The following is a 27,499-nucleotide window of genomic DNA, read 5'->3' as shown; positions in this document are numbered from 1 at the left end:
GGAAACAAAATATGAAAGAACCATTGTGTCTGAGATAATCAGAAGTCTTCTACAATCAAACATATTAAAGTGCATAAAAATGCAATTTGAAACCACAAATGCTTGTTAAAGCAAATGATAGATCGTTTTTCACTTTCTGCAATGGTTAAAGAAAATATTACACCCCAATGTGTTGTGATGACAAATATCTCGTTAACCACATTAACCACGTATGTGAAATTTTGAATATGCCTTTGCTAATATTTCCTCCAAAATAGAATGGAAGCTTTTCTAGCATTGGACATCGAGAACATAGTGAGGACGACCACTTTTGGGACACCCCTCGTATTGCTGACTACACTAAACCACATCCGTCATCTATCCACTACTGTAACTTGTATAGACCATTGCGGTTATGAGATAGCTATATACGTGCGCATATATTGAATTATGAATAAGAGGCTGTCAGAAGCGCTTTATGATATACCCCTGAAACATGCCGCATTACTGTCTTTGACAGATGCAATTGACTTTCTCACTAAGCAGATTACTGGACAGCCTTGACATGAATACGAAGCAACAGAAAGTCATCCTCCCATTCATTACCAGTAAGATCAGATTATCGCCACCCAACGCCATCCCAGTGACTACAGCGTCCTCTGAAGGTTCTAGCCAGTGGTCAGCGGTCGATATTTCCTCGTTTCTTCTCAGAGATGATAATTGAGAAAATCAATCGGTCGGTCGGACAATTTGCTGCATCGATGTTGTAACCCTTCGCCTTGCACATCCTTGTATCCCGGTATGATGTATCCCAACAGATACCGCCATTATTTCAGCAAGCTCAACAGAGACGTCGCAAGACTTTGGTGATTAGTTCTGCCAAAGGAGCGTAGGTCTTGGAGCCAAGGTTGTATCTTCTGTGCATTGTCGTTGAGATCAATGGCGATTTTCAGCCTTCCTGTTCGTGGCTTATAACCTGTCATTTTCAAGTCTGGCTCTCCAGAACAGTTTAGATTACATTTGGCAAGTCAAGTACCTCTCCGAAGAGTCACAGTGTTCATATGCATGGTAAATAATCGTCGACCCGTTGTCAGACAGGAACCGAAAGGACAATATTAAGTGTTAGAGAAAATAGGTTACATGGCCCACAGAGTTTCCAACAGAAAAATAACCAAAAGCATTACATGCAAGGATCCAAGGACAGCAGGCCAGACCGAACAAAGTTCACTGAAAGCAAAGGATAATTGCAAATTCCCTTCTCGGAAAAGACAATGGAAACGATTATTCAGAGCTTTTTGAGTGATTTGAAATGGTCAAAATGTGTGTGAATGCACTTTGGCGAGAGTTTAGTTGCCACATGAATAATAAAGGCTGGGGAGTTGGCAGCAATGGATCTGGGAGCAATCTTACAATATGTTCGCCACTAAAAATTTTGGATTGCAAGATGGATTTAACGAAATTTATGATTAGGCAAACCTCAATCGAAATACGCTAATCCTAACCCTAACCAAAAGTAAACTTGCTTGATTTCAAAGATGGCAGAAGGTATCCGGTATTCTGTAATCTTTCCGGGTTGCCCAATAATGCATATTGTAAAGTTGTACCTGGGCCTAATCTGAGATTTCAGTGAAACCCATGAACATGGGTATGGTGCTTGCTAATATGGAACCAAAATCAAACATGCATTATGGTTTTAGCACAAAAGGAGGCATGTTTGGTATGCAATAAATATACCACTTAAATTCATGTTATTTTCAATGTCGCAACATGTCACAGGTAGTTAAACTGAGAAGTGCGTGTTAACAATCCTTGGTAATTCCTTTGTATTTCAGCTGAAACGCTGAAATACATTCAACGTCAGAAGGTATAAAACAAATCCATACTGATCCCGTGTATGACCTCTGAGTGTGTAGGACAGTTGTGTATGCACAAACCGCTTGGAAACCCAAGTCCTTGTATTTTGCTGCTGTAAACGAGTTACGTATTATGTTTTCGTAATTGTTGGCATTTTATAACCACTGCTGAATAATAGAAACGTATTGTATGTACGATGTCGTGTCGCGTATTGTGAAATGCAGAATATTGCATTGTGTTGTGTTTTGATTATTTGCTGACCGGAAGTAATAAAAAGGAGCACGTGGCGAAACCGAACTGTTCAGTGGCTGATGGATGAAGTTGTAACTGAACTGGTCATACTTCTCAACTACATACATGTCTTTTGAAGTGAAATTAATCATTTCGGGTAATGCTGAAATGTGGTGTTCTTCTACGTGGGGGATGTGAAAGAACCTTATGAGGCGGTTTCTAATGCGTTCAAACTAAAGAGACTCGAAATGTCATCAAACATATAAGCGCTGTCTGTGGCCTTTGCCTTTTTGAAAATGTTGGCATATATTTCCACACATGTAATTTCAACATTTTTCTTTAGCTCTATGCTTTGGTGAAATAAATGTGAGTGCGACATTTTGAAATTACATTATTTTCAAAATATTGCACCAGCACTGACTCGATGATTTCTTACACTAACTTGTTTTTCATATATTTCCACGGTCGTATGAAGCACTTTTTAGCAATTGTTGGACAATACATGTATGTCTATCGGAAGTCTCTGTTTGCTATTTACGTTCAAGGTCCAGATCACATAGGAGGATTGCCAGAAGACAGAAGAGCATCTATCTTCTCTTACGAAACTGAAGCAGTGGTTTCGAATATATGTGACTGAACTACAAGGCAACAATTTCAAAATGATTGACCCTTAACATCCCAATATCTGTATCAGTATCTGACAACCAATGAAGTTGAATCAAACTGCATCTGAATCAAAGCATCTGAACCAAACTGTGTCCTTCCTCACCTTCATTGTGACGATGTCCAAACAATGTCTCTGGCAATATACACTGCAATATATGTGAATCGAGAATGTGTACCAGTATCTCCAAAGGTTGTCAAACAGCAATCGTACAACACAGCTGTTGTTGAATCTCTTTATCTTAAGCTATATAGCAAAACCAACAGACTAAAGAACGAAATTCCTGGAGCGACCAAAGTCATCGATATATTAGCCTGAGGCGTTTTAAAAATTGAAGAAGCACACGCTCACTAGCGTTTACAGTTATAGTTACGGGCATGTTATGTTTTTAAATGACTATGTGTATAGTGCCTATGACGAAACACAGCTGTTATCGTTGTTTTAAATGTTTCAAACTAGAAACGTCTCTTCTGAGGCAGTCTACATAGGATCAGCATAAATTCTCCAAAAATATAGCTTCGTTTTCGCAACTGAGCTAAATCTCATAATATTTTTAAAAGCAAACACGAAGAAAGTTTTTTTTCTATTTGGTTTCAAGATGGCTGCCGTATGAATACTTTGCACATCCCCTATGGGTCATTTATATCAATTTGTTATGACGATTTTGTACCCATTCGCAAACAGAAGTGACGTCCCAACTTCCAATGATCCTGAGGATTACACGCTTGTGAAAGTAATTTGATTGGACTGCTATTTTTAGCGCCGGGCATTGATTGAGAACGGGTTCAAAACGACGCTATTGTTGCAAATGTTTCCAGAGTAATTGTCATAACAGTGTGGCCCAAGGACTGAAACTTCGGGAACAAATGTCGTACATCCACCCCACACAATTCGAACTTTATATTAAACATTGATCACGATAGATGAAATGTTAGCATATAGTTGAAGACATGTGAGGGAACATTTCAGCATTTGATGCATCAGTGATGGAAATGATATCGGATGCAATTCCCTAAATTGTATTTCCCAATTGTGTTCAGGTGAACAATTCACTAGTCTTTGCATATGTTTATGACTGGTAACTGAGGGTACAGGAATGGGACGAAGACATGATATAATCGCTATTTGATGGTGATTCCAAAACGCGTGCTTTGTCAAAGTACCTCACGATGTCGATCATTGGATTGTCTCGATCGTAATAATGCTCAGTGAGGTGTTTAAGAAACAAGCAACGATAAAAACGAGCACCTGCTCATAACATAATAGGAATCGTACCTGCCTTTGGCAGAGATTTCCAATGGATGCGGAAGATGTTTTGAAGAACAGAGAAGCAATCCCTAATACCTCCCTAGATCTCAAAATGGTATTTGTTGTGAAGGAACAAAAACTTTTAATCTCTGATTACCACAAAGGTCGCCGTTCTCGTAATGTGCGCACTGGTGCTGCGACGTGGCTTGCCCTTTTCAGAAATGGATGTAATAGTGGATATGTCTTCTCGAGGATTAATGAATACTTGAATAACCGACGGAGAGACGTGCTGACCTGCGTGTTATAATAGTTGTCTTGAAAATGTCAGATCAGATGCAAAGTTTCTTTGGAATTATTTAAAATAGATCTCCATTAAGAATCTCTTTGGAGACTTATGATTTTATATTCTTAAATTGAATATCACAGTTTTGATTTCATTTGGAAACTCTATTATGACAAATGTCACTTTCTACATGGTATCAATAGCCTGAGAGGGCCTTTAAGCCAGTGCATGTAGCATTACGCATTTGGTGGCTTAAAACAGGCGAGTTTGTGTATAATATTCAGAAACGTTCAAAAAAGATCGTTCGGTGGAACAGGTCCCTGCCAAAACAGTACATGAAGTAAAACGAAATACATCATTTCTTTGCTAAACTGCTTCTATTTCAGTGTTGGGAAGAGGTAAAAATCTGGCAATGCCTCTCTGGTCGAAAGGAGAAGTTCAATGAGTTGCAAGTTGAGAAGACTTTGCTTTCTTTTCTTGATGTTTTTTCCCCATTGCTTTCACTGCTGTTTTGTCTTCGCCTTATGGAGAAGACCTCAAAACCCATCCGTTGCCTAAACTAGCTCAACAGAAACGGCACAGTTCCCTCACTCTTCAGCCATAAGGCATTTATTGGGAACTGTGCGAAGACATACTGCTTGGCTGTGTTGTCCACTTTCAAGAGGACAGTATACCAGGTACATGTTCACTTTGATGCTCACAGAGAGTTGTCAGATGTGTGTTTCAACCATGGAGTATGGGGGGCTTTCTATAAATTACTTATTGTCAGGCTCGTTATTAGCAATCCTCGAAGTTCCCCATCATTGACTGTTATAATATCTCGAGGGCTAATGGTGTTAAAGAAAAACATGTATGTTAATCCTAATTCGGAGTTCGCCATGCTTTTGCTGTCATCCATTTTTAAAAACATTAACAGCTACACAGAAGCATCGTTGTATAAGTGTCAAAAGGAATGTTGCCTGGATGAAACCTACACATCTGTTGGAACACAATACCCATGAACAGGTCGATTTTACGATATTAAGTATGCCACTTTCTGTATTTTTGAGACAGTAAATGGCCTTCGGTAAGTCCGACGTGTACGCAATCAAAGACGCTCTCTTCCATACATAATGACCTTGATACATCCATTTGTTGCTACAGCATCAGTCGTGTATCATGTGTACTCGATGACCCTACGGTACTGACCTGAAAATCCCATCATATATATGCCTATTCACATTTTATTGGAGCGGCTAAGCAGGTAATGTACATTTAATGATAAAAATTTAATGAAACATTGCACACTAATAAACTGATGTATTGTAAACATTCTGGGATATGGAACCACTCAAAGTAATTTCATTTTGCGCATGCGCAATAGATAAATTATATTTTGCCTTTTCTGTTATAGCTTTAATCCTGCCATCAATACCCTACTTTTGTAAGTATATGAGAGTGAGTGAGTATGGTTTTAAGCCGCTTTTAGCAACAACCCAGCGACGGGTGGAACCAGAAATGAGCTTTGCACTTTATACCCATGTAGGAAATCGAACCCGGGTCTTCGGTGTGGCAAACGACGAGGCTACCTCATCGCCCCACACCATATTAGAAAGGTCATACGATACACCGAGAGGACTGGCTACAAGTATGAACTTTATCACGGTACCAGTACAGGCAGAACAACAAATTCACAGTTTGTCACCCGTCTTCAAGGTTTTGATAAATCAGCAACTCTTAGGATTCAGATAGGATGGTCTCTTGCGGCCTCCTTTCAGCTACCGGAAACGGATCTATTGGTGGTTTCTGTTGTCGGGGAACATGTATTTTCGATTTCTTTTTGCCATTCAGTGCTATTCACAGTGAGATTGGGGTCTTTGTGTATTTGCGACGGAAACATGTCACAGAGTCCTTGTGATTTGTTCATCGGCAATGGAGAGGTAAGGTCCGGTAAATGACCTGTATATCTACAATATCAGTATTAAAGAGGGGTGAATATACATTTATGCACATTAGGCTGCCATCAATAGCAAGTATATATGTGTCGTTCAGAAAGCTACTGATAATCATGTAACCATTTTTAGAAATAATCGGAATATTGTCGCTAATGGCCCCATGAAGAAGTGTAAAAATAATACAAAGTGTGGCGATTAGGGCTTCTCCCCTGTCATCATAAAGCATGTGCTGTTGTATCAGCAAAAACACTTCCAGATCAATTTCCATCAACTGGTAATATGTCACAGAAACTTTGTGATTATGAAATTGATGTAACGGAAAATTCATTCGTTGTCACAGATAACTCTCAATCACAAAATGGACTTGACGGGTTTTGATTCATCGAATATGGTCAATGAATTGGATTTGGGTGTCTCGTTAAACGTATCTGCTATGACAGAAGATCATCAGTGTAATCCGTCAACTTGAGAAGCGGTTTTAGAAAAGTCTCCAATTTGTTCTCCTTTTGTACTGTATCTTATTTTCAACTTCGAGAGATATTGACATGTATTCTTTTAGGTGACTGCCAGTTACATGAAACACTCCATGTATTGGCCAAGGAAATGTTGATTTGAAGTACGTGTAGCGTATTTGCTTTTCCTGAGAGAAAAGGTCTTATGTGAATTTTTCAATCAAAAATTATCTCTTACCAGCGACAAAGACTTAGTGACATTTATTAAATATTATTTGACTTACCAATACATTATGTAATACCATGTTACCGGGTTATCTTGCAATTCATTATTATTAGTTTTTCATTTTTCTGATGGTGTATGCTATTATTTCTGCTGATAGGCTCATATGTCGTATCCAAATGACATTGACTACATATGATATTTGATCTTACATCTGTGCTATATCTTGTCGTGCCCCCGAGATTTACAATTGTGTAAGATGACATTATTCAGTGATGTGGAAAATTATAGCCTAAAATACCAGCAAGTAAAGCCATAGCTACCATTTCGCCTTGTCAAAACTCATATCAGTGCAAATACTATGTATCATAATGCAAAGAGTCAAATCGCACAGACTCTGTGACATGACGCAATGTTTCCGTCGAAAAAATCACAAAGACTCATTGTGACCAAGTTCCCTACCAGTGATTCATGGCCTTGATTTTCGAAGCTCTCCTAGTGTTAAGATGGTCGTAAGTGCCATACATTATCTGTAACTTCCGACTATCTTATCTCTAAGAACTTCCAAACTCAAAGCAGGTCCTTGTTAAGGTACACAGGTCCACATCGTTGGTAAGGCAAATTGATTCAACATTTCAAGGCAGACTCCATCGAAAATCATGCCAAGGCCTCTTGTTGAAAATGAAGTACACACTGTGGAATCAAAATGTCTGTGTACTTCATAACTGAAATGTCAGATATCCAGCTATCGTTATTTATCAGTTGCATGTCAGTATTTGAGCCCTTTCTAAATACACTTGAATGCATACAAATTTCCTGTGTCTTCATCTGTTAAATGCGGTCTGTCACTGACAGCGCGCGCGTTGAGATCTTAATAACACGGCGACTAACACTGATATGACGGGACCTTTGGGACTTGCTTACTGACCAGTGTTGCACTCAACCGTTGGTAATGCAGAGGGCTCGGTCAGCAATGATGCTTTTCATCATCGTACAAGGAGGTTTGAACAAAGATGTGATTGAAGGCAATTGACATTCAACTCGCCATAGTACAGGGACAGTGCTATCGCGTTGTTGCTGAAATTGACACTTCTGTTATTATATGATTACATCTGGTCGTAAACGGGATATGAGAGATGAACATGGTATGCCTGCATGAAACTCGCTGGTTGGAAGGAGTGGAATCTATACTGCTGCTATTCACGGGCTTTGTTTGTCATTTGGAGCCTCATGGATGGAACGATCATGGCTTTACCAGTATCAGCTTCAGAATGATAAAACTCTGTGAAACATGCTAAGCAATACATTTTGTGAAAATAGGCGCGAGGATGCATCTTAGAGAGAACCTTTTATCACATATTTCAATTACATTTAGAAGCTGCAGCGAGGAAAGAACTGACGGTTTGTTTCACTCTACATATTAACTTTCCAATGCATCGTTTCTGTACTTTTGGTGTGGTTTTAATGATTTGTCATGGTAGGCACGGATTTTATACTCAGGACAACCCGTTGCCTCGGGAATGTAAAGGCATCGGCAGATTTGAACGTTAACGTTGACACGGGCTTGAACGTCAGTATGCTATACACAATTCACGCGCTGACAGGCGATACGGCAACAAATGTAGATGTGACACTGCCACCCGTCTCATACTTGATGATCCGGATGGTGGGGTAGCCTCGTGGTTAAAGCGTTCGCTCGTCACACATGAGCACAGTGTTTGAAGTCCGTTTTTGGTGTCCCCCCGCCGTCATAGTATTGAATGTCGCTGAAATTGGAATCGCGCAAGCGCACTTGACAATGATGCTCAACTTGACAGCATCGTCCCAGTGGTCGTAGAGGTCAACTTGTGTCGTGCCTGATGCCATACATTCTCTTCCCACAGAGGTCACTTGTCATATCTTCCTGCGAACCTCTGTTCTAATACAGCCATATTTCGCGGTTCTCATAAAATCCCCTAGCGGCAAAAAAACGGCAGCAGTTTTATCTCCCTTTTTTCTGTCCATTCAGAACACGTGTTACATCGACTTAGGTTCAACTTGACAAATGCAAGCAATGTGGAGAAACAAATATGACATGACTGAGTTCTGTCTAGAAGAAACATTTGAGCATCGCGCTCGGTAAGAGGTTCTAGTTTTCACGATGCATCCGGAAATTACCGAGATCTTGCGAACGATCACTTTTGAAACAAGGTCGCTGATTGCACTACTAAATCTGATTGCCTCCATTCACAAGTCTTGAATACTCGCACCACGAAAGGGTCGTATTAGAACAGAGGTTACGTAGGAAGATGTGAAAGTAACCACTGTGGGAAGAGAATGGATGCCATGATATAACTAAAAATATATTACTATATTAGTCTAGAGTGTCTTTGAACCCATTTCACCCAACCGCTCATTGGATTCGCCGCAAACTGCAAGATCTGCATTTGTACGATATACTATAGTTCGCTTTTAAAGTCAATCTTAAAGTCAGTGTACAACGTGACGCATGTGCATTTATAATGATTCAAGATTTACAAGTGATAATGTGATGACAGGGTGTTGCCCTTTTTGAATAAGCTAAAGATCCATTGCAGTTCCTGTGCACATTCACAGTGACCAAACACGTGTATATATCAGAGAACGATTCCTTGTTGTTTCTGCAATGGCGTGTGAATGTCTTATAGGAGTAGCACGTGGGGCTAAACAGGTTCCAAACAGATGAGAAATATTTGTAAGGGGAACCATGACGTCAAAGTTAAAATGCAAATGCAAGTACTCAGGATGACTATGTGTGACATGTGCAGTTATGGAAGTAATAATTTGAATCCTGTAAGTGGTTTTGGCAGCAAGACGATAACGAGGCACATTAGTTGGGTAAAAGAAGGCATGTCTCTGATGAATTTACAGTTGTCGTTGTGGGAAAAAATAACGAAAACCTTGTCAGTGTAAAGTACGTAAGTGACAATGGTTTCTCTGAAGTGGAACATTTTCATTATCCAGAGTCTTTGTGGAATTAACACTAAATGATATTGTCGCGTGAGAGTGGCTTGTCTGTATCAGGGTGTGTGTGCATTAGAATGTTTTCATGACAAGGAAAATTTGGGATGAGCTTCACACAATCCTTCCTGGGAACCGAACCTAGGTGTTGAGGCTGATAATAAATCAATATGCCAACAGACTGTAATTCCTTCATCTACGTTAAGCTATTGGGGCTAATAAAAATTTAAATGATATATTTAAAATAGTACAAGAAATAAGAAAGGGTAATAAAGTATGTGTTCAGAAGTTTAAGTCTCAAAAACTCATTGTCAGAGGCGATGGAGGGTCAGCAGTTGAAAGTGCAGAACCCCATTATCAATGAGATACATGCTTCTCGCAGTCTTTCACCTTGGTATTCATTACTACCGACATGTATTTGTAAATTGCTAAACATTAACCAGTTGAGCATCTTTTCCTGCTTGTGGGTTGTTGTTTTGTTTGCAATAGTTTATTTTTGGGTGTCGAAAAAGGATGGAAGATTCATCAGTATTAAAGATCATTATGTTTGGATAAAAGACCCTACTGAGACCTGTCCATATGTCATGAGGATTAAAAAGCAGCGTTGTCTCATCTTTCATCAGCTCTACGGCCTTTGAAGTGGAAATCTGAATGAGAGATCGAAAATCTGGACAGGAATACTGACTGGAAAATGGAATATGTGAATTGCTAAAAACCTGTAAAATAATGGAAGCCCAGATGTCTCAGGCTTCGCAATTCGTTAAAATGGAGTGACTTCCCGTGGCCGTGCCAGGCTTTGAAAACTACCCCTTCCTTCCTAAATCTATACGCTGGTACAACACTCTTGGAGAAAATGGGACGAATTCCACTAAGGTTTTAAATGTGAAGCTCTTTTCCAACAGCGGATGATGTACACGCCAAATTAATTCTATGAACGGTCTAACCTGTTTAAACCTAAACGGTAATTTTCAATAAAGACAACAAAATATTTGAAAATCCTCTTGAAATTTCTTAATGTCGTGACAAGTGTACTGAAACTGTAAAGGAATTGTGATAATAGTAATTTATTTTGGTATCCACCACCCTGATTTTACATTTATGTTAAATTGTATATCACTGTATCCTCATGTACCACCGTGGGTGGTGTTTTTTCAGGAATGGACGTTCTTTTCTTTTCTGTAAAGGTTTACGGCCGCTAACACCCGTTCGTATTTATAGAAACCGATGTCGGCCTCCGAAGAATGCCCACGGACTCAGTGTTGTCTAATGGCTGTCATTGGATGCGTCTTAGCCGACCAAAAATACATGTGAAATTAACCATGTGTCGTTGATCGAATTACAGATTCTAACCAGTTTATGTATTGTGAAATAGTTCGTGTAGTTGTAGTTGGAATAAAATCCGTTTTGAATTCTCATTTCATGTGAATTTGATTCATGCATTACTTCTGCCACCTACTGCGTTTTCTCTTCTCGACTGCCAAAACGATTCCGGCTAATGATGACCACATCCACATTTTAGCATTATCAACTTACCAGTCAGCAGCTCAGCACAACTACTTTTCATGGTTAAAATCATACACTCCACTGCTCGTGTCGTTTTGTGTTTAAGCAGATTCTCGAAATAACACAAACTGCAACTAAAATGCTTTACAGTATAGCTCTTGGGTGTTTTAGCAACGTTTACGGTGTGCTGAGACGGATCTCATTCAATACGTTGTCTTTTATCCGATCTTAATCAAGCGATTGACTGACCCAATACTTGTCCTCACCTTTCACGTTGTTCTGGAAGAACACGGTAAGCAGAGAGACCAGACATTCTCACCAAACTCGCACCAAGTCACAATAGGGCCTGTAAGTATAGCGAAGCGCTACTTCCGATGCTAAACTGGTTCCCGGCTCCCTCTGCGCGTGCCATGTTGCGTTATGTGAGATAGGGCCCAGCTCACTTCCGGTGCCAGATTTCCGGTGACCGGTGTACATTCAAGAACCAGTTCTGTTTCCAAATTGCGCAACCGCCAAATATGATTTTACTAGGCCGAAGCAAATATACAACTATGCTTGGCATAGTCGTAATAGTTGGCTTATTCGGGGAGGCTAGATCGGCAATCTGTTTTTTCCTCAAGGATTATCTGTTCCTTGCTGTCAGCTGACAACCATGAGACCATTCGGGAATGTATGAAACGTTGTTTTTCAACGAAAGTATTAAGGTCTCGCGTAGAGCCTTGACCTACTTACGGGCTTTATGGACTCGTTCCTCAATGTTCTGCGAGATATCCTGATTAATCTCTGTAGTTGCTCGTCGATGGCACCATAATGTTACCATTGAGCTATTTGAAACAAACAAGGTAATCATACACACACAAAAACTGCTGCAATGATACCCTCTACCCACGGAACAACGAAAGACCAATAGTTCCAAATTCAGCTTGGCCCGAAATAACCGCCTATTCAAGTGTAATTGGCCAGTAGGAGGCGCGCTCAGCTCTCACTCGGACGGTAACAGCCAATTAGAGATGTTGCCTGTTCCGGAATACGCCATGAAGGTGTGAAACGTGACCAATTAATGCAAGCGTCTGATGACAGGGATCAACGTTGTATTCCGATGCGTCACATCCACAACATCCGCTTCGTAATGCTCCTGCACCTAAGTAGACAGCCCCATATTGAGGCCGTCGCTCTTAAAAATCTCAAAGAACCTTTAGTTATAGCGATTGTTGGAAGAGTACTTGCAAGACACGGCGGTGTTTTTACTAATTCTTACAAAAAGTAATGTCCTTTTTTGTGTCAGTTTTTCGTTAACTACATGTATAACAAGTAAGGGCGTTGGGGTAGCTTAATCACGCTCATCGATTCTCCACATGTGTACAATGTATGAAGCCAATTTCTTGTGTTCCCCGCCGTGATATCGCCGGAGTATTGCTAAAGTCGGCGTAAAACTCACTCACTCATTCACTCACGCTCTTGTAACAAATGAATTGACAGTAAAATGTACACTGACGGCGAAAGAAAGTGTACAGTTGAATATTGGATATGATCAAAATTACTAACAAATCTTTTAAACAGGTTGCTAGGATGACGAAGACGGCAAGCAAGACGACCCGTCAGTTTAGAAGATGTTCTTGAGCAGACCATTTTAGCATTACCATTATAACGATATAAAATAAAGTGATGACGCGCTAAAGGTATTCGACTTACAACTGCAATATTGTGGTTGTTCTTTGTGCATTCAAAGTATTGAATCAATTCGAGGACCTAAGGACGAGCATGCGAAAGGCCATCTCGGAATGCCGAATACCCCAGCTAACAACCGGTACCGAAGCTCACGTTTTGCTGTCGAGCTGTTGCTGTAGCGCCTATTGGGGGCAGTAAAGTGGATTATTGACTGTAAGTGCAGCCGATATCCAGAATTCTCCTATTTTTAAGCTGTTTCCAAACATGTCCGTTGGCTGGTCACGCCGAAGACCTTGGTTCGATTCTCCACATGGGTACAGTATGTCAAGCCCATTTCTAGAGTCATCCCTCTGCCCCCGTCCCTATTCCTCCTCTCCCAATAATACAAATTGTGGTCAGATGGATATCAGGATTTACTCGCAGGACACATTATTCTTGTCACAAATCATACAAAGTGATATAAAGAACATACATTTTTCATACAATACAGTGTACCGAATGGTTGATGCATTTTGGCGAGAAGATAACTTGAAGGGTTGGGTGCTCGTTTCAGTCTCAGTCCGCATATATCATTAACGACGCAAAGGGCTTGGAATGAGCAAATCTATTCATATAGATTAGACCTACACTTAGATCTGCCCCTAACGTCAGAGAGAATAACAGCGGGTTATTAATAGAAATTGTTTTTTCAAATACAGGAACGTTTTAAGGTGAAATGATATTTAACGATTTCCTCCGAGTTTTTAATTGGGATAAACTATGTATTTTCCACAATTTCTCGCCTCATCAAATCTCTAGTTAGGAGTTGTTATCAGTAAATAGGTTCTCGCTAAGTTGCCTCCTCCAGTCCCTGTACATAATGAGATTGGACCTCCGTCGAGCGACTGACACGACTATGTTATTTGTGGTACCATATAATCGTATTTGACGTTTCCTGGTTACCTTCATTTTCTGGCTTGCAAAGACAACTCGGTCACACCGTTCTTCCACGTATGAAGGTCAGAGAAACACGAAGGAACCCTGGGTTTTCGGTAGGTTTGAAGATTTCCAAGCTGACATTATGTGCTTTGGAGACAGCTCCGTCATATTATGTTTGCTTCTATCGCTACTTTTCCATTGTGAACTGAGATCAGTTTTTGTACTCGGGGTACATTCAGGTTCCTCTACGCTAAATTAGAATCACATGCTTCCTGAGAGGGCACCGTATGTTAACAACTGAAGAGACAAATACTTGTGACAGCTGTGACTGGATGAAATAGTCAAAGGTGCTTATGCTTTTTTAAAATCTTATGCATCCAGTAATAAACACTGACCACAATTTTAAGTATTTAGTGCTGTCATTTTATCGCCATACCTAATGCGCATGTGTGTGAAAATGTTTTCAAGTAGGTGACAATTGCTGCGAAACTGGCCTTGATGTGCCCCGCTTCCTGTGCCTGGAAAATCTGAAGGACGAGTTGTCTAAAAAAATGTGGCCTGACTGTACTCATGTCTGCATGGAATGGCTGTTGATAGCATGGATGTTTTTTTGTTTTTTATTAATATAAGGTTACTATACAAGTTTATGGGAAAACAGTTGGTGTTCTGTAACCTGTAGCAAGAAAAACTAGAGAGCCAGATCAAACATACACGACTATTACATGCACAGGTTAACAAAGACCATTAGCCAGAATCCCCGTATGGCTAAATGATCGAGGAAGACTTTCGTGATGACACTTCTGGTCTCCAATTGCTGAAACGTTCCCAGCAAGAGTTGCATCGACGATCCCGTGTCAGACCTCACTAGCGCCATTAGGCTTTGAATGGAAGTCATTTGTTGGAGCGAATAGAGCGATTTTTGTTAGCTGAGATTATTCGACGTCAAGCTGTCCTCAATGTCAGCCACGACTTAGCTACTAGACTCCCTTCCTTGTTGATTACACATTCTTCCACTGCAGGTCGACATGACCTGGCTGAATAATTCTCATTTAGACCTTAAATAACCATTCCTTCCCCACGCACTTTAGAAACAGGCAATCAAGAGCAGTTACACTGACGTTACTGCAGGGTTTTAATCTTGCACAAAGGCAAATTGAATCAGCTTTATTGAATGAATGTTATAGATTCCATAATTAAGCTAGCATCGCCAGAACCCTCACGAACTGACCGGAATGGTTGACTTAACAATCATGATATCATCTCCATGTAATCCTAAAAAACACTGTAACGTTAGAACTATCAAGGGAATATCAGTAAAAGCACGGTACATTTCTGTTCACATCAATTGAATTTGAACGGAACCAAATGTAATTTGAATAGAAAGAACTTTAAATGAAAGGAAAATGAATTTAAATTTCTGCCAGACGGACATTGATGAAATTCTGTTTCTTTGGTATTACCTTTGATCTAAGCAGCAAGCTAGTTAAACCGGTAGAACTTCCTGGATCAGAAGTTGAAAAAGTTTTAGATTTTAATCATACTGATTCTCTAGCGGTATACTAGCGGTGAATAGGTTTCCAGGGAGCCGTTTAACGTGATGGTATTGAGGATGTACTGAAGCATGACTTATCTAACTGTTGTTACAATGACATTTTATCCCTAATGGTCTGGTTACCGTCTGTGCATACGTCTTTCGTAACTGCTGGAATGGATTTAAATGTATCTCTAATCTCAGGAGAACTGTTATGCACAAAGTTGTAAATCTGTTGATCTGACAAGACCATTGTAAATTAAGTGCGGAGACGCTAGCTCATCGATATTAGGCTTGCGAACCATTATGGTCAGTTTGTGGGCTGAGATCTACATTCACTTGGAAGCACCAATTTAATGTAGGTCAAAGTAAGTTTGTCGCGTTTTTATATGAATAATAGCATTTGGATCATGTTTAGAGTGACTTATTATTTGGGTTAATATGGGAACTATAAAGGGGTCTGTTCTCTGTTTGAGACGCGAAAGGCATCAAATTGTGACGTACGTGAACCAATTTTTACTTTTGCCCCTGTGAAAGTTTGTAGAACTTATCGTCATGCCTGATCGTGTTTGCAGTATTTTGCGTCACGGGTGCGAACAGCGGTCATAGAAATCTTCCGTCATCCACATTCTATATATTTAGCTCGTCACCAAGTTGAAGTTCAACTCATATCACGTCATATTACAGTGTAAATCACTAAGCCAAACACCGGTCACCATACACGGTAAATCTATGACTAAATTAACATTGTACATAATTTGCAGATCAAAAGAATTTATACATTGCTTGACTGCAGGGAACCGAATATACATGCTGAAAACTGTTAAGAAAGCACGCGGGTACTTGAATATTTAATGATGGCACAGGACGAAAATGCAAGACAAAAACACAGCTGATGAAAGCCATGTACCAAGGAACATGCCATGATTATCTTCAGCTCAAGATAGGTCTTGAAATGGTGCTAAACAGGTACAGATTGCACGAACGCTTTTTGCTGCCGAACGACCATTGCACGACCTTTTCAGCGAAACCGTTAGCCGCGGCACACAAAGGACAGGCCACGAGGTAGATGACCTCCGTTACCGCTCCCAGACGACGACGTCATCGCTGTTCACAGGACCTGGGTACCTCATCAGCAGACAGACTGTGTCAAGATGATTACGTACTGCAGTGATCTGGGAACACAAACATTACCTCGAAATGGCCTTAGCACGTCAACATCCGAGAAACAGACATGAATGGTCTCGGACAGTGCAAATTTGAAAGCAATTTGTCATGGGTACTCTTTAGCAACGAGAGTTCGTTCATTTTTCAAGCCAGAGGATGGTGTATCGACGGAGATCTCATGATTGGGTTTGCTCTATGGCGTAATAGTTTTGGGTGTGGGTGAGGCTGTTATGAAAAGGAAACACGTTCTATAATAACCTATGGAAATTCCTCACATCACATTTGCATCTTTTGTGATTCATCGCGAGTGAGCGCGTTCGGCTTCTTGTGATATAAGTGACTGTATTTACTTTATCAGCAGTCCTAGTTCGGGCATACTTACATCTGACCAGGAGTCTGTTAATAACTGTAGTTATCTGTCAACTGTTCACACTGACATTCTTAACTATGGTAGAAAGTCAAAGGATGTAATTTGGTGAGACACGTACCACTGAATATATTTACAGCATATGCTACTGTCACTTAGGAGATAAACATCATGTGTTGGCCAATTTCCGGGTGTTATTGAGTATTTGAAGCACGGGAATGCATTTGGAACCGACGGCGGCAGCCGGAGGTTTCAAATGAAATATTCCCGTGCTTCAAATACTCAATAACACCCGGAAATTGGCCAACACATGGTGTTTATCGACATTGTAAACAAAACAGTAAACAAAGGGGGTTTTACTGTCTGCACTCGTTTACATCGAGTATGAGTACAGCAGTGAAGTGTCATCAGCTGGCCGTTTCAGCTGGTTCCCAAGGTAGCATCTATAGTTGCTCATTTGTGACGTCATTCTAACTTTACGTGACTATATGATTTGAATGACGTCACCACTGTTGATGACGCACCAAAACAATTGTTTACGTGTAAATACACAGTGAATAGTCTTACAGTTTCCGGGAATCTAATACCATTTGATCATGTTTTTCAACCAATCAGATTACAGAACACAGTGACTTTTGGTTTACAATGTTTCATATTTATGTGTCGAAGTCAATAACCATATTGTAAATGGTGTCATAAGAGGTCAGTTTTCATCTCGAAGCATAATCTGCTGTCTAACTGACCACCGACTCGCTGGTATCTTAATACACAAACACTTCGTCTCTAAATGGATACAAGTTTGAGTGTAACAAATAAACCCATTTAAACAGATATGGAGCCCTAGGGAGACCAAAGACTCAGAACCTGAACCTGAAAAAATGTAGCCTTGTTTCATTTAGGGCTTTAGCATTGCGGGGATAGCTAGGGGAAATATTATTGTTCAGGGACTGTGAGACAGACTAGTATCTTACATCAAAGGTCATCTGTGGAAAAGCGTATCCCTCTGTGGGATTATGCAGACAGATCTCAGTTGTGTGGATGGAAGCACAGGGATCCAGTCGTCGTCAGGGTAATTGACCATTGTATTACAACATAATGGATCCTGATGAAACTAGATGTGTTATGTCAGCAAGCCGGAGCCAGCTGAAGATAAGCAATCTGACAACTAACAATGGCACATCTTTGACACATGTGTGAACATGTGATTCATTACCATCGTCATTCCTGCTTCCGATTACCCCTCTACAATTACTGCTGACATTTAGGATTGTTTTTTCAGTTACATTACACTTAGAGAGAAAGTGGCATGTAGATCAGAACGTCATCTCTGTCTGTTCTAGTTCCTACGATTATGTGTTCAATCTCATGTTTTTTCCTCTTCTAATTTGCATTTTTCTCGTAGGATGGAGGAAACGGAGCCTCGCGGCCTTTAGGGTCTTACGCTTCATGAGATGCTTTGTAAGACCGTGTTAGATTACATCTGGTGTTTCTACAAGGAGGAGTAGATAGGTGTTGATTTACGTATAGAATCTGGCTGATGACTTGACATGCGAAGGAAGGCAACCTGACATTTAACTCATCTACTCGCCACTACACGTCTGTTCAAGTAATCTGTAAGGAGGCCCCATGTACCCAATCGATCGATGTTACGTGATAAAGCACGATGAATCATCATATTGAACTTCCATCAAAGAATATCTCCGAAGTTTTTTATCGCTGTAGATATACTTTATACTTTCCATTGAAACAAATTACGTCAAAGCCAAGAAACCTGGAGGACAGAATGATCTGAAACATGAAGACATTTACCTCCTTAGGAGTACAATGAGCCCGATCATCGTCCTGATCACCAACGAACCATAATAATATCACAAATCACGATAATACACCATTATATTTCCCAAGACCTAACTCGGGACAGCAAACAGAGGCGCCATAACTAGAGGACCAACCACGCTCCAAAATGTATTGACATAAGACACACAATCATGATAACACATTAAAAGACAATGCCATCAATGTAATGACTCAGCTAGAAAACTGAGTGTCAGGTTTCACCTGACTACGTTAATATCAAAATGGCAAAGGTCGGACATTGTCACCAAGGACATGAAACATTCTATCAGAAAAGCGATGTCTTGATCAGTGACTTGTGGATGAGGGAAGGATATGGCGGTCAGAGCTAGGAAACAGGATCCAATCTGATCATTTACCTTTAACATATCCCGAGTAGGCCAGTGTCTGTGATGGAGTGTATGCGTGAATGTCAGCGACTAATTCAAATCTGGCATGGTTGTCAGGACATAACCCGAGCAGTTTCATAGAAATTGGACATGTTGTACAACAAGCGCGGTCTCATAGAGTCCGGATCACGAGTAGTCAAGTTGTCTGAGGCTCCTGCCTCCTGCGCTGTGTGGAGTTGTATTCTGAACGCGTGGCAGACACCTCTGATCGTGATATCGAATCACTGTTCTAGCTGGTTGGTTCCAGGTTTGTCAGCATGGTTCCAGGTTTGTCAGCACGGTAGCCATGCTCGTGGATCTCACCACATTAGTGAGTGAGAGAGTTTAGTTTCAGCAATATTCCAGCTATATCTCAGAGATCTGTAAATAACCGAGCCTGACCACCCGTCACTCGTCTTTTTCTACATGGGTTACTAAAGATCAGTATTAAGTCGGATCTTTACGGGTTACCTAATTAGCTAACGTCAAATGCTCTCTCTATATATCTATCTATCTAATGTTTAACTACCACCGCTTCCTTTTTTCCACGTATCCATGCATATCAGGAGTTTCTGTGTAGTTTCTTTTTGAATATTTAAATATATTTTGATTTGACTCGCGATGCCAGCTTACTGGTTTCCTTCAACCAGGTTCGAACTGGTTACATGTCACGTGATACAGAGATGACATTACTGACTGGTATGAAATACGTTTCTCACTCCCTATTTTGTCATATTTACGTTGGTATTATGATGGTATGCCACATTAAACAGTAATAAACATAATGCAAATCTTGTCTAGACTTCCTATGTGAAAACAATGAACGGCGACCTGTAATGTCCCGAGGGGCGACTCCGTTGTATTTAGAATGCATCAAAGACTAAATGTGATTCTAATATCCACCGACTACTATCTTGCTGTCTGGATCGTACACATTTGATATGCATAGAAACTGTTTCACCCAATTCAACGGTTGCATGGTTGGTATTCATCAGTCCACAGCATCACCATCCACGCACGTCTGAGTGATTTAGGGCCTAGAGATGCTTCGAGAAGATTTTGAGTCATTTGAAAGTATTTTGCGGGATTTTGAGATGTGATTAGATCAACATCGGTGAGCATAACGCGCGTTTAAAACGTCCCAAAAGGCAATTGCTTCCGAGGTTTTCTGATTGCTTCAAATCAGGAGATAAAGATTCTGGGATTTCGAGGAAGATCTACATTTAGTGGAAAACCAAATGTACGAAGCGAGGTTTCGATGCATGTTAAATTAATCCAGTCAAATTGCATCATGATTTCGATTTTGTTACAGTTATTATATATAATCTCATGATGATTTGGACTTGGACTTGGACTTGGAGATATAACATGCGCGTACTTTGCACACATGTTCGCCAGGCTATTTAGTGTTTGATCGAAAGAGGGGCGATTTGACTGAGGGATATGAAAACCGGAAGGGGGTGTTATGAATGCGTAGTTAAATTTGCATGAATTTTAAAATTTCTGTACATTTTGTTTTATTTCTGATAAACTATCACCCGTATATTCCATATTTTAGCTTTCAAAATATTTCGCAGCCTTGCCCAACACTAATTGTCACTGCTGTGTCAATTGATCCTGCCATACTTGTTGAGTGATCTGTTCGTGACAAGGTGTTAATCCCTCACGCAAATGGGGCCTTTATCAACAAGGTCAAGGTGTTAATCTCCTCTTTCTTTTTTGTTTACAGTAACCCAAGTCACCTGCCAAAATATATTCGTAAGGATAACTAACACGTATTGTTAAACGACGGGTGGAAAGTAAGTAGATCTCTATTCAAACTGAGACAAATATATCAGGCAATAAATGAACAGTTTGACGAATCATATCAAACTCTCTATTCTGCCTCATAAACATCTTTTGTGGCAGAGCTATACTTTGCTCTTGGAATAGACGTTTGAACGTAGAAGTTGCTCTACGCCAATGGCATCTACAAAATAATATAATATTTCAGTCATACTTTTAGTTTTGATAGCCCAGCACGGAAATTAGATTTCCAACAGATACAACGATCAAATAATCAAATACAAGCCTAAACAAAACGTAATTACCCTCCCCAGGTTTTATATTTTATTTTGTACGAAGCTAGTCATGATGATATGTTTCCAAGTGCGTTTATCGGACAATGTCTTTTTGCAAATTCAAATTAATCTTTGTGTAATGCGAGCGTTAAATTGTTTCAAATTTCAATCTCGGACGGAACCAATAACGCGGCCGTAACAGCCACGGATTTTTTCCGATCCAGACTTTGGAATCTGTGTATAAGGTTAGAGATTCATTCTCCGTTCTTTGCGTTACTCAAGCGAAAGTATCCCCTTCCACGCGCTGTACTCTATTAACATGTTCCTGTAATCAACCATGACATTGCCTTGATGTTATATTACAGTGGGCTCTAGAAGACTCTCAAGACGTTTATAAAGGATCTTTAGTAAACGTGATTAGAATGTTAGCTTCTTTAACCATTCTCATCTGCTAATAATATAAACAATACCGTAATGCATCAGACACATTCAAGATGACCTTTCGTTTTTGTCATGTATTCAGCATTGATCCAACCGAATTGTAAGACCATTGGACAGTGACCATATTCCTGCTTAGAAACGGCTTTGTTCATTACTGAAATAACACTCATCTAATTAGTGCACGTCGCCCCGAGTCATTGTAAAACGTTCCGATGGATCCATGTAATTATGCTCTAAATTAGATGTCATATCGATCGTATAATGTAATACCCAAGGGTTTAACACTTTCACGTGGTCATGTGACTGTAAGCGTTACATTGGATTTACGTCTTCACTTGTCGAATCTCCTCGTATCACCTTTACATTACTGGATGAATGCAAGCGAACATTTCAAATGGTGGTCTTAGACGTAAATTGATTGACCTGTCAAAATGCCCTAATACCGAATGATAGATTTGACATCAGTGACGTAACTGAAGAGACCCTTGTGGTGCCTTCCACGTGTACAGTGACGAGTAATTTGCTGAGTACACCGAGTGGTCTCACAATGAAGTGACTTATCTTTACGTCATGAACCTCGGTTTTGTGGACGGAATGCATGCCAGTTGATTGTCACCATTATACTGCTACAGGGGGTTAGTGAGGTAGCCAGGTGGTAAAAACGGTCTCTCGTCAAGCTGAAGCTCTGGGTTTGATTCCCAACGTGGGCATAACGCGTTAACCTGTTTCTGATGTCCTTAATGCTGGGATATTGCTAAGAAACAACAGCTCAGTCACTTTACCAGAAGTCATTTGGGCGTACGTTCAATGTTAAATATTGTATAGCTAGCTAAAACTACCCAAGGCCAAATCCGAGCGCCAATCCCAATGGCGATACACCGCCGACCGTGGGACGAGTCCAACTGTCTCAGACAAAACGCTATTCTCTGTATCCTTGAGAGAAATGAGGTATTGGCGAATTGTCGGCATTGTTGAATACTAATTCAGAAACATGCGTCTAAGAAGCGGCTGTTTGGTGGATTTATGCGAGAAGACTCGTAAATGTGTAAGATGGCGCTTTCCTTCATGGTGCAAAGACTAAATATCTCCAATAGTGTATTCAGCAAAGTGTGCTGATGTAATTATTCAGGAACAGAGCAGTAATTCTGAAAGGTGACGCTTTCTTAATGATGTAGAAACGAAATCAAACCCGCTGTGAATACAATCGTGCGCTGCAAGAATCATTTCACATTCTTTGCCAACAATTTGATAACAAAGGGAAATTCTATTTCTATACAAATTGGACAGTGATCGATTTGCATTCTTATGTGTCGGATGTTTGCGGAATATGAAGTCCACATGCATAACTGTTGGCTATTTACAAGAACTTTAGTACAGTAAATTATCGCAATCATACATACATAACACTGTTGTGAAATATGACAGCCACTTCATGAATAACACATCCGAAAGATGATTTGAATAAAGCCATAACAATTGTCAAGCTTTCCTGTGTGTTAAAAGACTTTAAACGCGCCTGTCTTTTGGGTTGGTTCCAAAGCAATAACGTTTCTTACTTCATAGTTGCCATCTTTCTGGCAGTGATTTACATCTACTCTGAGCATTGGCTCTGTTACGTGGGACTAATGTCGGTTTTATGGCTGTATGTATTATAAAAATATTTCTTTTACCTGAAACATCTTTCCAGAGTATTTGAATAGTTTTAGATAAAACACAATGACAGAAAACGGCATGTTCCAAGTCAAAGCTTCTTAAATATATATCTTACCTAATATGTCCATATAACAGTGGTGAATGAGTTTAGTTTTGCTCCGCACTGAGCAATATTCCGCCTATGTGGCGGCGGTCTGTAAACAATCCAGTCTGGATAACAACATGTAATCAACAGCATGATCATCGATCAACGCAAATGAGATACGATGATATGAGTCAACCAAGTCGGCGAGCCTGACCACCAACCTTGTCGCCTCTTACGACAAGCATGGGTTGCTGAAGATCACTTATAATCCGGATCTTCACGGATCCCATATGATACTGGAATGGCATTTGTCAGTGTACAACTTTGCCATCGAAATGCATTGACAAGGATACTAATATTTCAGCACTGCAGTAATAATGGTAAAAGCTGAATTGGAGACCACTTTAAACACCATTACAGTTTCGTCATGGCGCACTATCCTTACTTGTGTGAGAGGGCCACCCGAAAGGATGCGGATCTAAGACGTTTATCGTAAATTTAGTACTTGACTAAACTGACTTAATCCGTGACTGAGTTCTTCACGTGATATTACTGGAATATCGTAATAACAACACATTATTTTCAAATACTCTGGATATTTTCAGTCAAGCAAAAAGACATAGGCAAAAATACACCGAAAATGGGATTCACACATTGTTCTCATGTGGAGAATCGAACCCGGGTCTTCGTCCGAACTTTAACCACAAGACTACCCCACTACCCCTGCACGTTGTAATCTCTACGTCAGTGTCATATCTCCTACCTAAATTTAGAAAAGAAGAACATGAATTCTTGCCAAGCACAAAAAACAGCAGTCCAAATTTGTAAGCTGAATACTGAAGGGAACAGTTGAAGCTTGCATATGTGTGTGTATGAATGTTTCAACACACGTCTGATACTGTACAAACATCAAAGTCTTAAATATGGTAAATAGCTAAGAAACGTGTATGAACACTTGGTGTTCACGAAATTTGAATACTATGTACCAACCAAAAGCAAAGTTAAACTCAACTACCCCTGACAAAGATATTTATCTCTTAGTTTGAATGTATTCCCTGTACATATATAAATATCGCTGCAAAAATATCAAATAGGTTTTGGTATTTTTACGATGAGCTCATCCTCCAGGACATTTAACCTATTGCACATCATAGCGAGAACGTTTAACCCAATCGTCGGGTTTAATCAGGTAAACGAGGAGGGTATCAAGGTCAGGTCAAATCTCCCGGTGTCACGCCCAGCCAATGAAACAGGCGCCTAAAGTCAATACGTGTCATTCAACTGTCACGTGACTGACAGTAATTGAATAGACAGCGCGACTGATAATTCCGTCCAATCAGAATAGTTCTCACTCAGATTAAGCAATCATGAGTACAAACACGTTCATACGGTTCCAGTATCGACAACAATTTAAGCATTAAGTTGCTGAGGATTCGATTCCACGCACAGTAAAGCTTACTGCGAGTGTCTTTGAATGAGATACGCGCTTCGTGGACCATTGTTGGGTATCGCGTTTTCTTGTTTTACGAAGGGGTGAGTCTGCAATATGTGTGTCATGTGTATACTCTGTATTATGAATTTGAATCATTAACGTGTGGTCATACATACATTTCACTCCACATTCGTGTGATATGTTAACTATGAGTTCTGTTCTTTTCGGTAACATAGTATCTTTTATTTTCAATGTTATCTGTCTCCAGAATTCAAGTAATGATTGATTCCTGCAGCGTCATGTCAGTCCTCTATCATGTAACAGAATGTGCATCTGTAATTTTCACTAATACTAAAATGTACTTTGAATATTCCAGAATGGATATTGCTTGACCCCAGGCGTGGCAATGACTTGATGACGTCACACAATTCTACCCTACCAATCGAAAGTTCGCCGACAGTGTCGCTGCTATGGCTGCCGTACGTTTTGATTGCCACTGTATTTATCGTCTTCCTGGGCATCAACTTTTGGTGTTACCACAAACGGAACAGGGAACGTTACCTGAGGAAGAGAGACGAAAAAAGGGTCAAGGACGGTCTGTACGAAAGGCGACGCATAATTGCTCTGATGAGAGCTCAGTTCCAGGTCAAACTCCCAACAGCAAATCAGGACACGTCTCCCAGAAGTCCCGGCGACCTTGGATTAGGGTTGGCGGAAGTTCAGAAACGGGAGATAACTCTGGATCAGAATGGTTCGCTGCTCCGCCGTAGCCTTCGGGAAAGTATCGAGGACAGCTTCGACTATGCGGACGATATACATTCCAGTATTAACGATCTAGATGACCCTTTGTATGATCGGTCCAGCCTCAAGAGAATTATGTTTGTGTCAAGTGTGTGTTCATCGGATACGATCGGTGATGGCAATGGTCAAAGTAATCTCGTTTCAAAACGAGGCACAGGTGGTGATAATGGGAGTGTTCATACTGTGTGCAAATAACTTTCGTATGCTAAGAGTCTTCAGGATGAATTCCAAAATAATGGCGGCACATACGAACATGTATGCGTCTAAATTGTCGTGAGCGGACCCTTATCAAATCGAGTACAGTATTCATAGAACTCCGTTCCATTGGAAACATAATTGACATATAGACCAACGGGTGCTTTTAAGGGATATTTTGACACACTTTAACAAAAGCTGAATGAGGTGTGAAGGGTGGAAAATTAGAGTCATCTTTGTAAAGTCTCCGATGTTGTATGTGTAAATGTACACAGAGTAAAACAGGTTTTGTATATGCGAACTGCATTCAAGAAGATGCTTGCCGCATAGTGCTCAAAACTTAATGGCAGTCCGTCATAAGTCACGTTTTCATATATTTGTAGTATGGATTTTAATTCTTGTTTCCTAGATTGAGATGGACTGGTTTTACGTGAATACGCTTACAGTACATTTGGATTATACTCTGGAATTGCAGTCATATTGTCGGCCAGTTATTCTAACTCCATGTATGTCAAACTTGTCTTTTATCACAACAAACATATTTTGAAAGAAATCAATTTTTAAATATTCCACGTTTAAAATAGATACAAAATCATTTTTCTCCTGACATGTCTGAATAGCTAGTTTTCTGCGGAAATAACGTATGTATATTCACAAATACTTACAGAAAGGAATCCATTAAGGGCAGGCAAAGTGATTCGTAAGTGGATTATGGGGTGAATTATAATTATGCTCCGGGCATCTTGGGACAGTTATGAATGAGCACTGAACAGTTATATCGATTCGATACACATATAACACCACGACTATAGTACCACTTCCAACCTTTGGTTATGAAATGTATCGAGGTGTACACATTCACCGATTACCAGGCGTAGTAGGTTTTAATGTTATGTTTGTGGTTTTTTTTTGTTTTTTTTGGTTTTTTTTAATTATTTTGGGGGGGGGGGGGGGGGTTGGGGGGGAGGGGGTTCTGACTGACAGAACTTGGACTTGTTTGATAGCTTCATGAGTTACTGCTCCAAACATTACTAATACTTTCTTTATAAAACGTGCAGATGAATGCCTCCTGTAACGTGTTCAACAAGTTTGAACATAATGGACCGCGGACTATAAATTATACGGAGAAACGATATAATTATACATTCATATTACAGATGCTTAAAAAGTTCATAGAAACCATTTTCTTTGTCAGTGACATACCATTTGATATAAAATAGTGGGGATGGTTAGTCAGGTGGAAATTTACAATATATACTTGTGTCAGCAGAAAGATAATTTGCCAAGTTTGCCAATGTTGTCTAATTAGCTTGATTAAACGAAGCCAGTTATAGATGACGGCATTGTCATTATGAATGACCATTGAGTGATTATTGCTAACTCTATCGCTTCACGGTATCAGGATAATGTTAAATGGCTATGACACTGTAAATACTGATAGTGTAGTGGCCTACGTTACTGGAACAATTTCGCGTCACCTGAAAAGGTCATGTGCAACGTGGTCAAGATTCACATGTAAAATGTTGTGACATAGTCAGTTACGTGCTAGTTTTGTCATTATAGCTGTTATGTTGTCACCCTGACATGCATGTACCCGTAATGACAACAT

General features: G+C 40.1%; 1 protein-coding gene across 1 annotated transcript; it reads left to right on the top strand.

The window, feature by feature from the left end:
• The first annotated feature begins 1,514 nt into the window (after positions 1-1,514).
• LOC137297925 (uncharacterized) lies at positions 1,515-25,890 on the top strand. Its single transcript, XM_067829916.1, has 2 exons — positions 1,515-1,524; positions 25,271-25,890. The coding sequence occupies exons 1-2, from the start codon at positions 1,515-1,517 to the stop codon at positions 25,888-25,890; spliced, it is 630 nt and encodes a 209-aa protein (XP_067686017.1).
• Positions 25,891-27,499: the final 1,609 nt, after the last annotated feature.

This window comes from Haliotis asinina, chromosome 10 (genome assembly GCF_037392515.1).
Source record: "Haliotis asinina isolate JCU_RB_2024 chromosome 10, JCU_Hal_asi_v2, whole genome shotgun sequence".
NCBI classification, from domain to species: Eukaryota; Metazoa; Mollusca; class Gastropoda; order Lepetellida; family Haliotidae; genus Haliotis; species Haliotis asinina.
The sequence above is the reverse complement of the archived record's forward strand: the minus strand, read 5'-3'. Positions and strand labels throughout refer to the sequence as shown.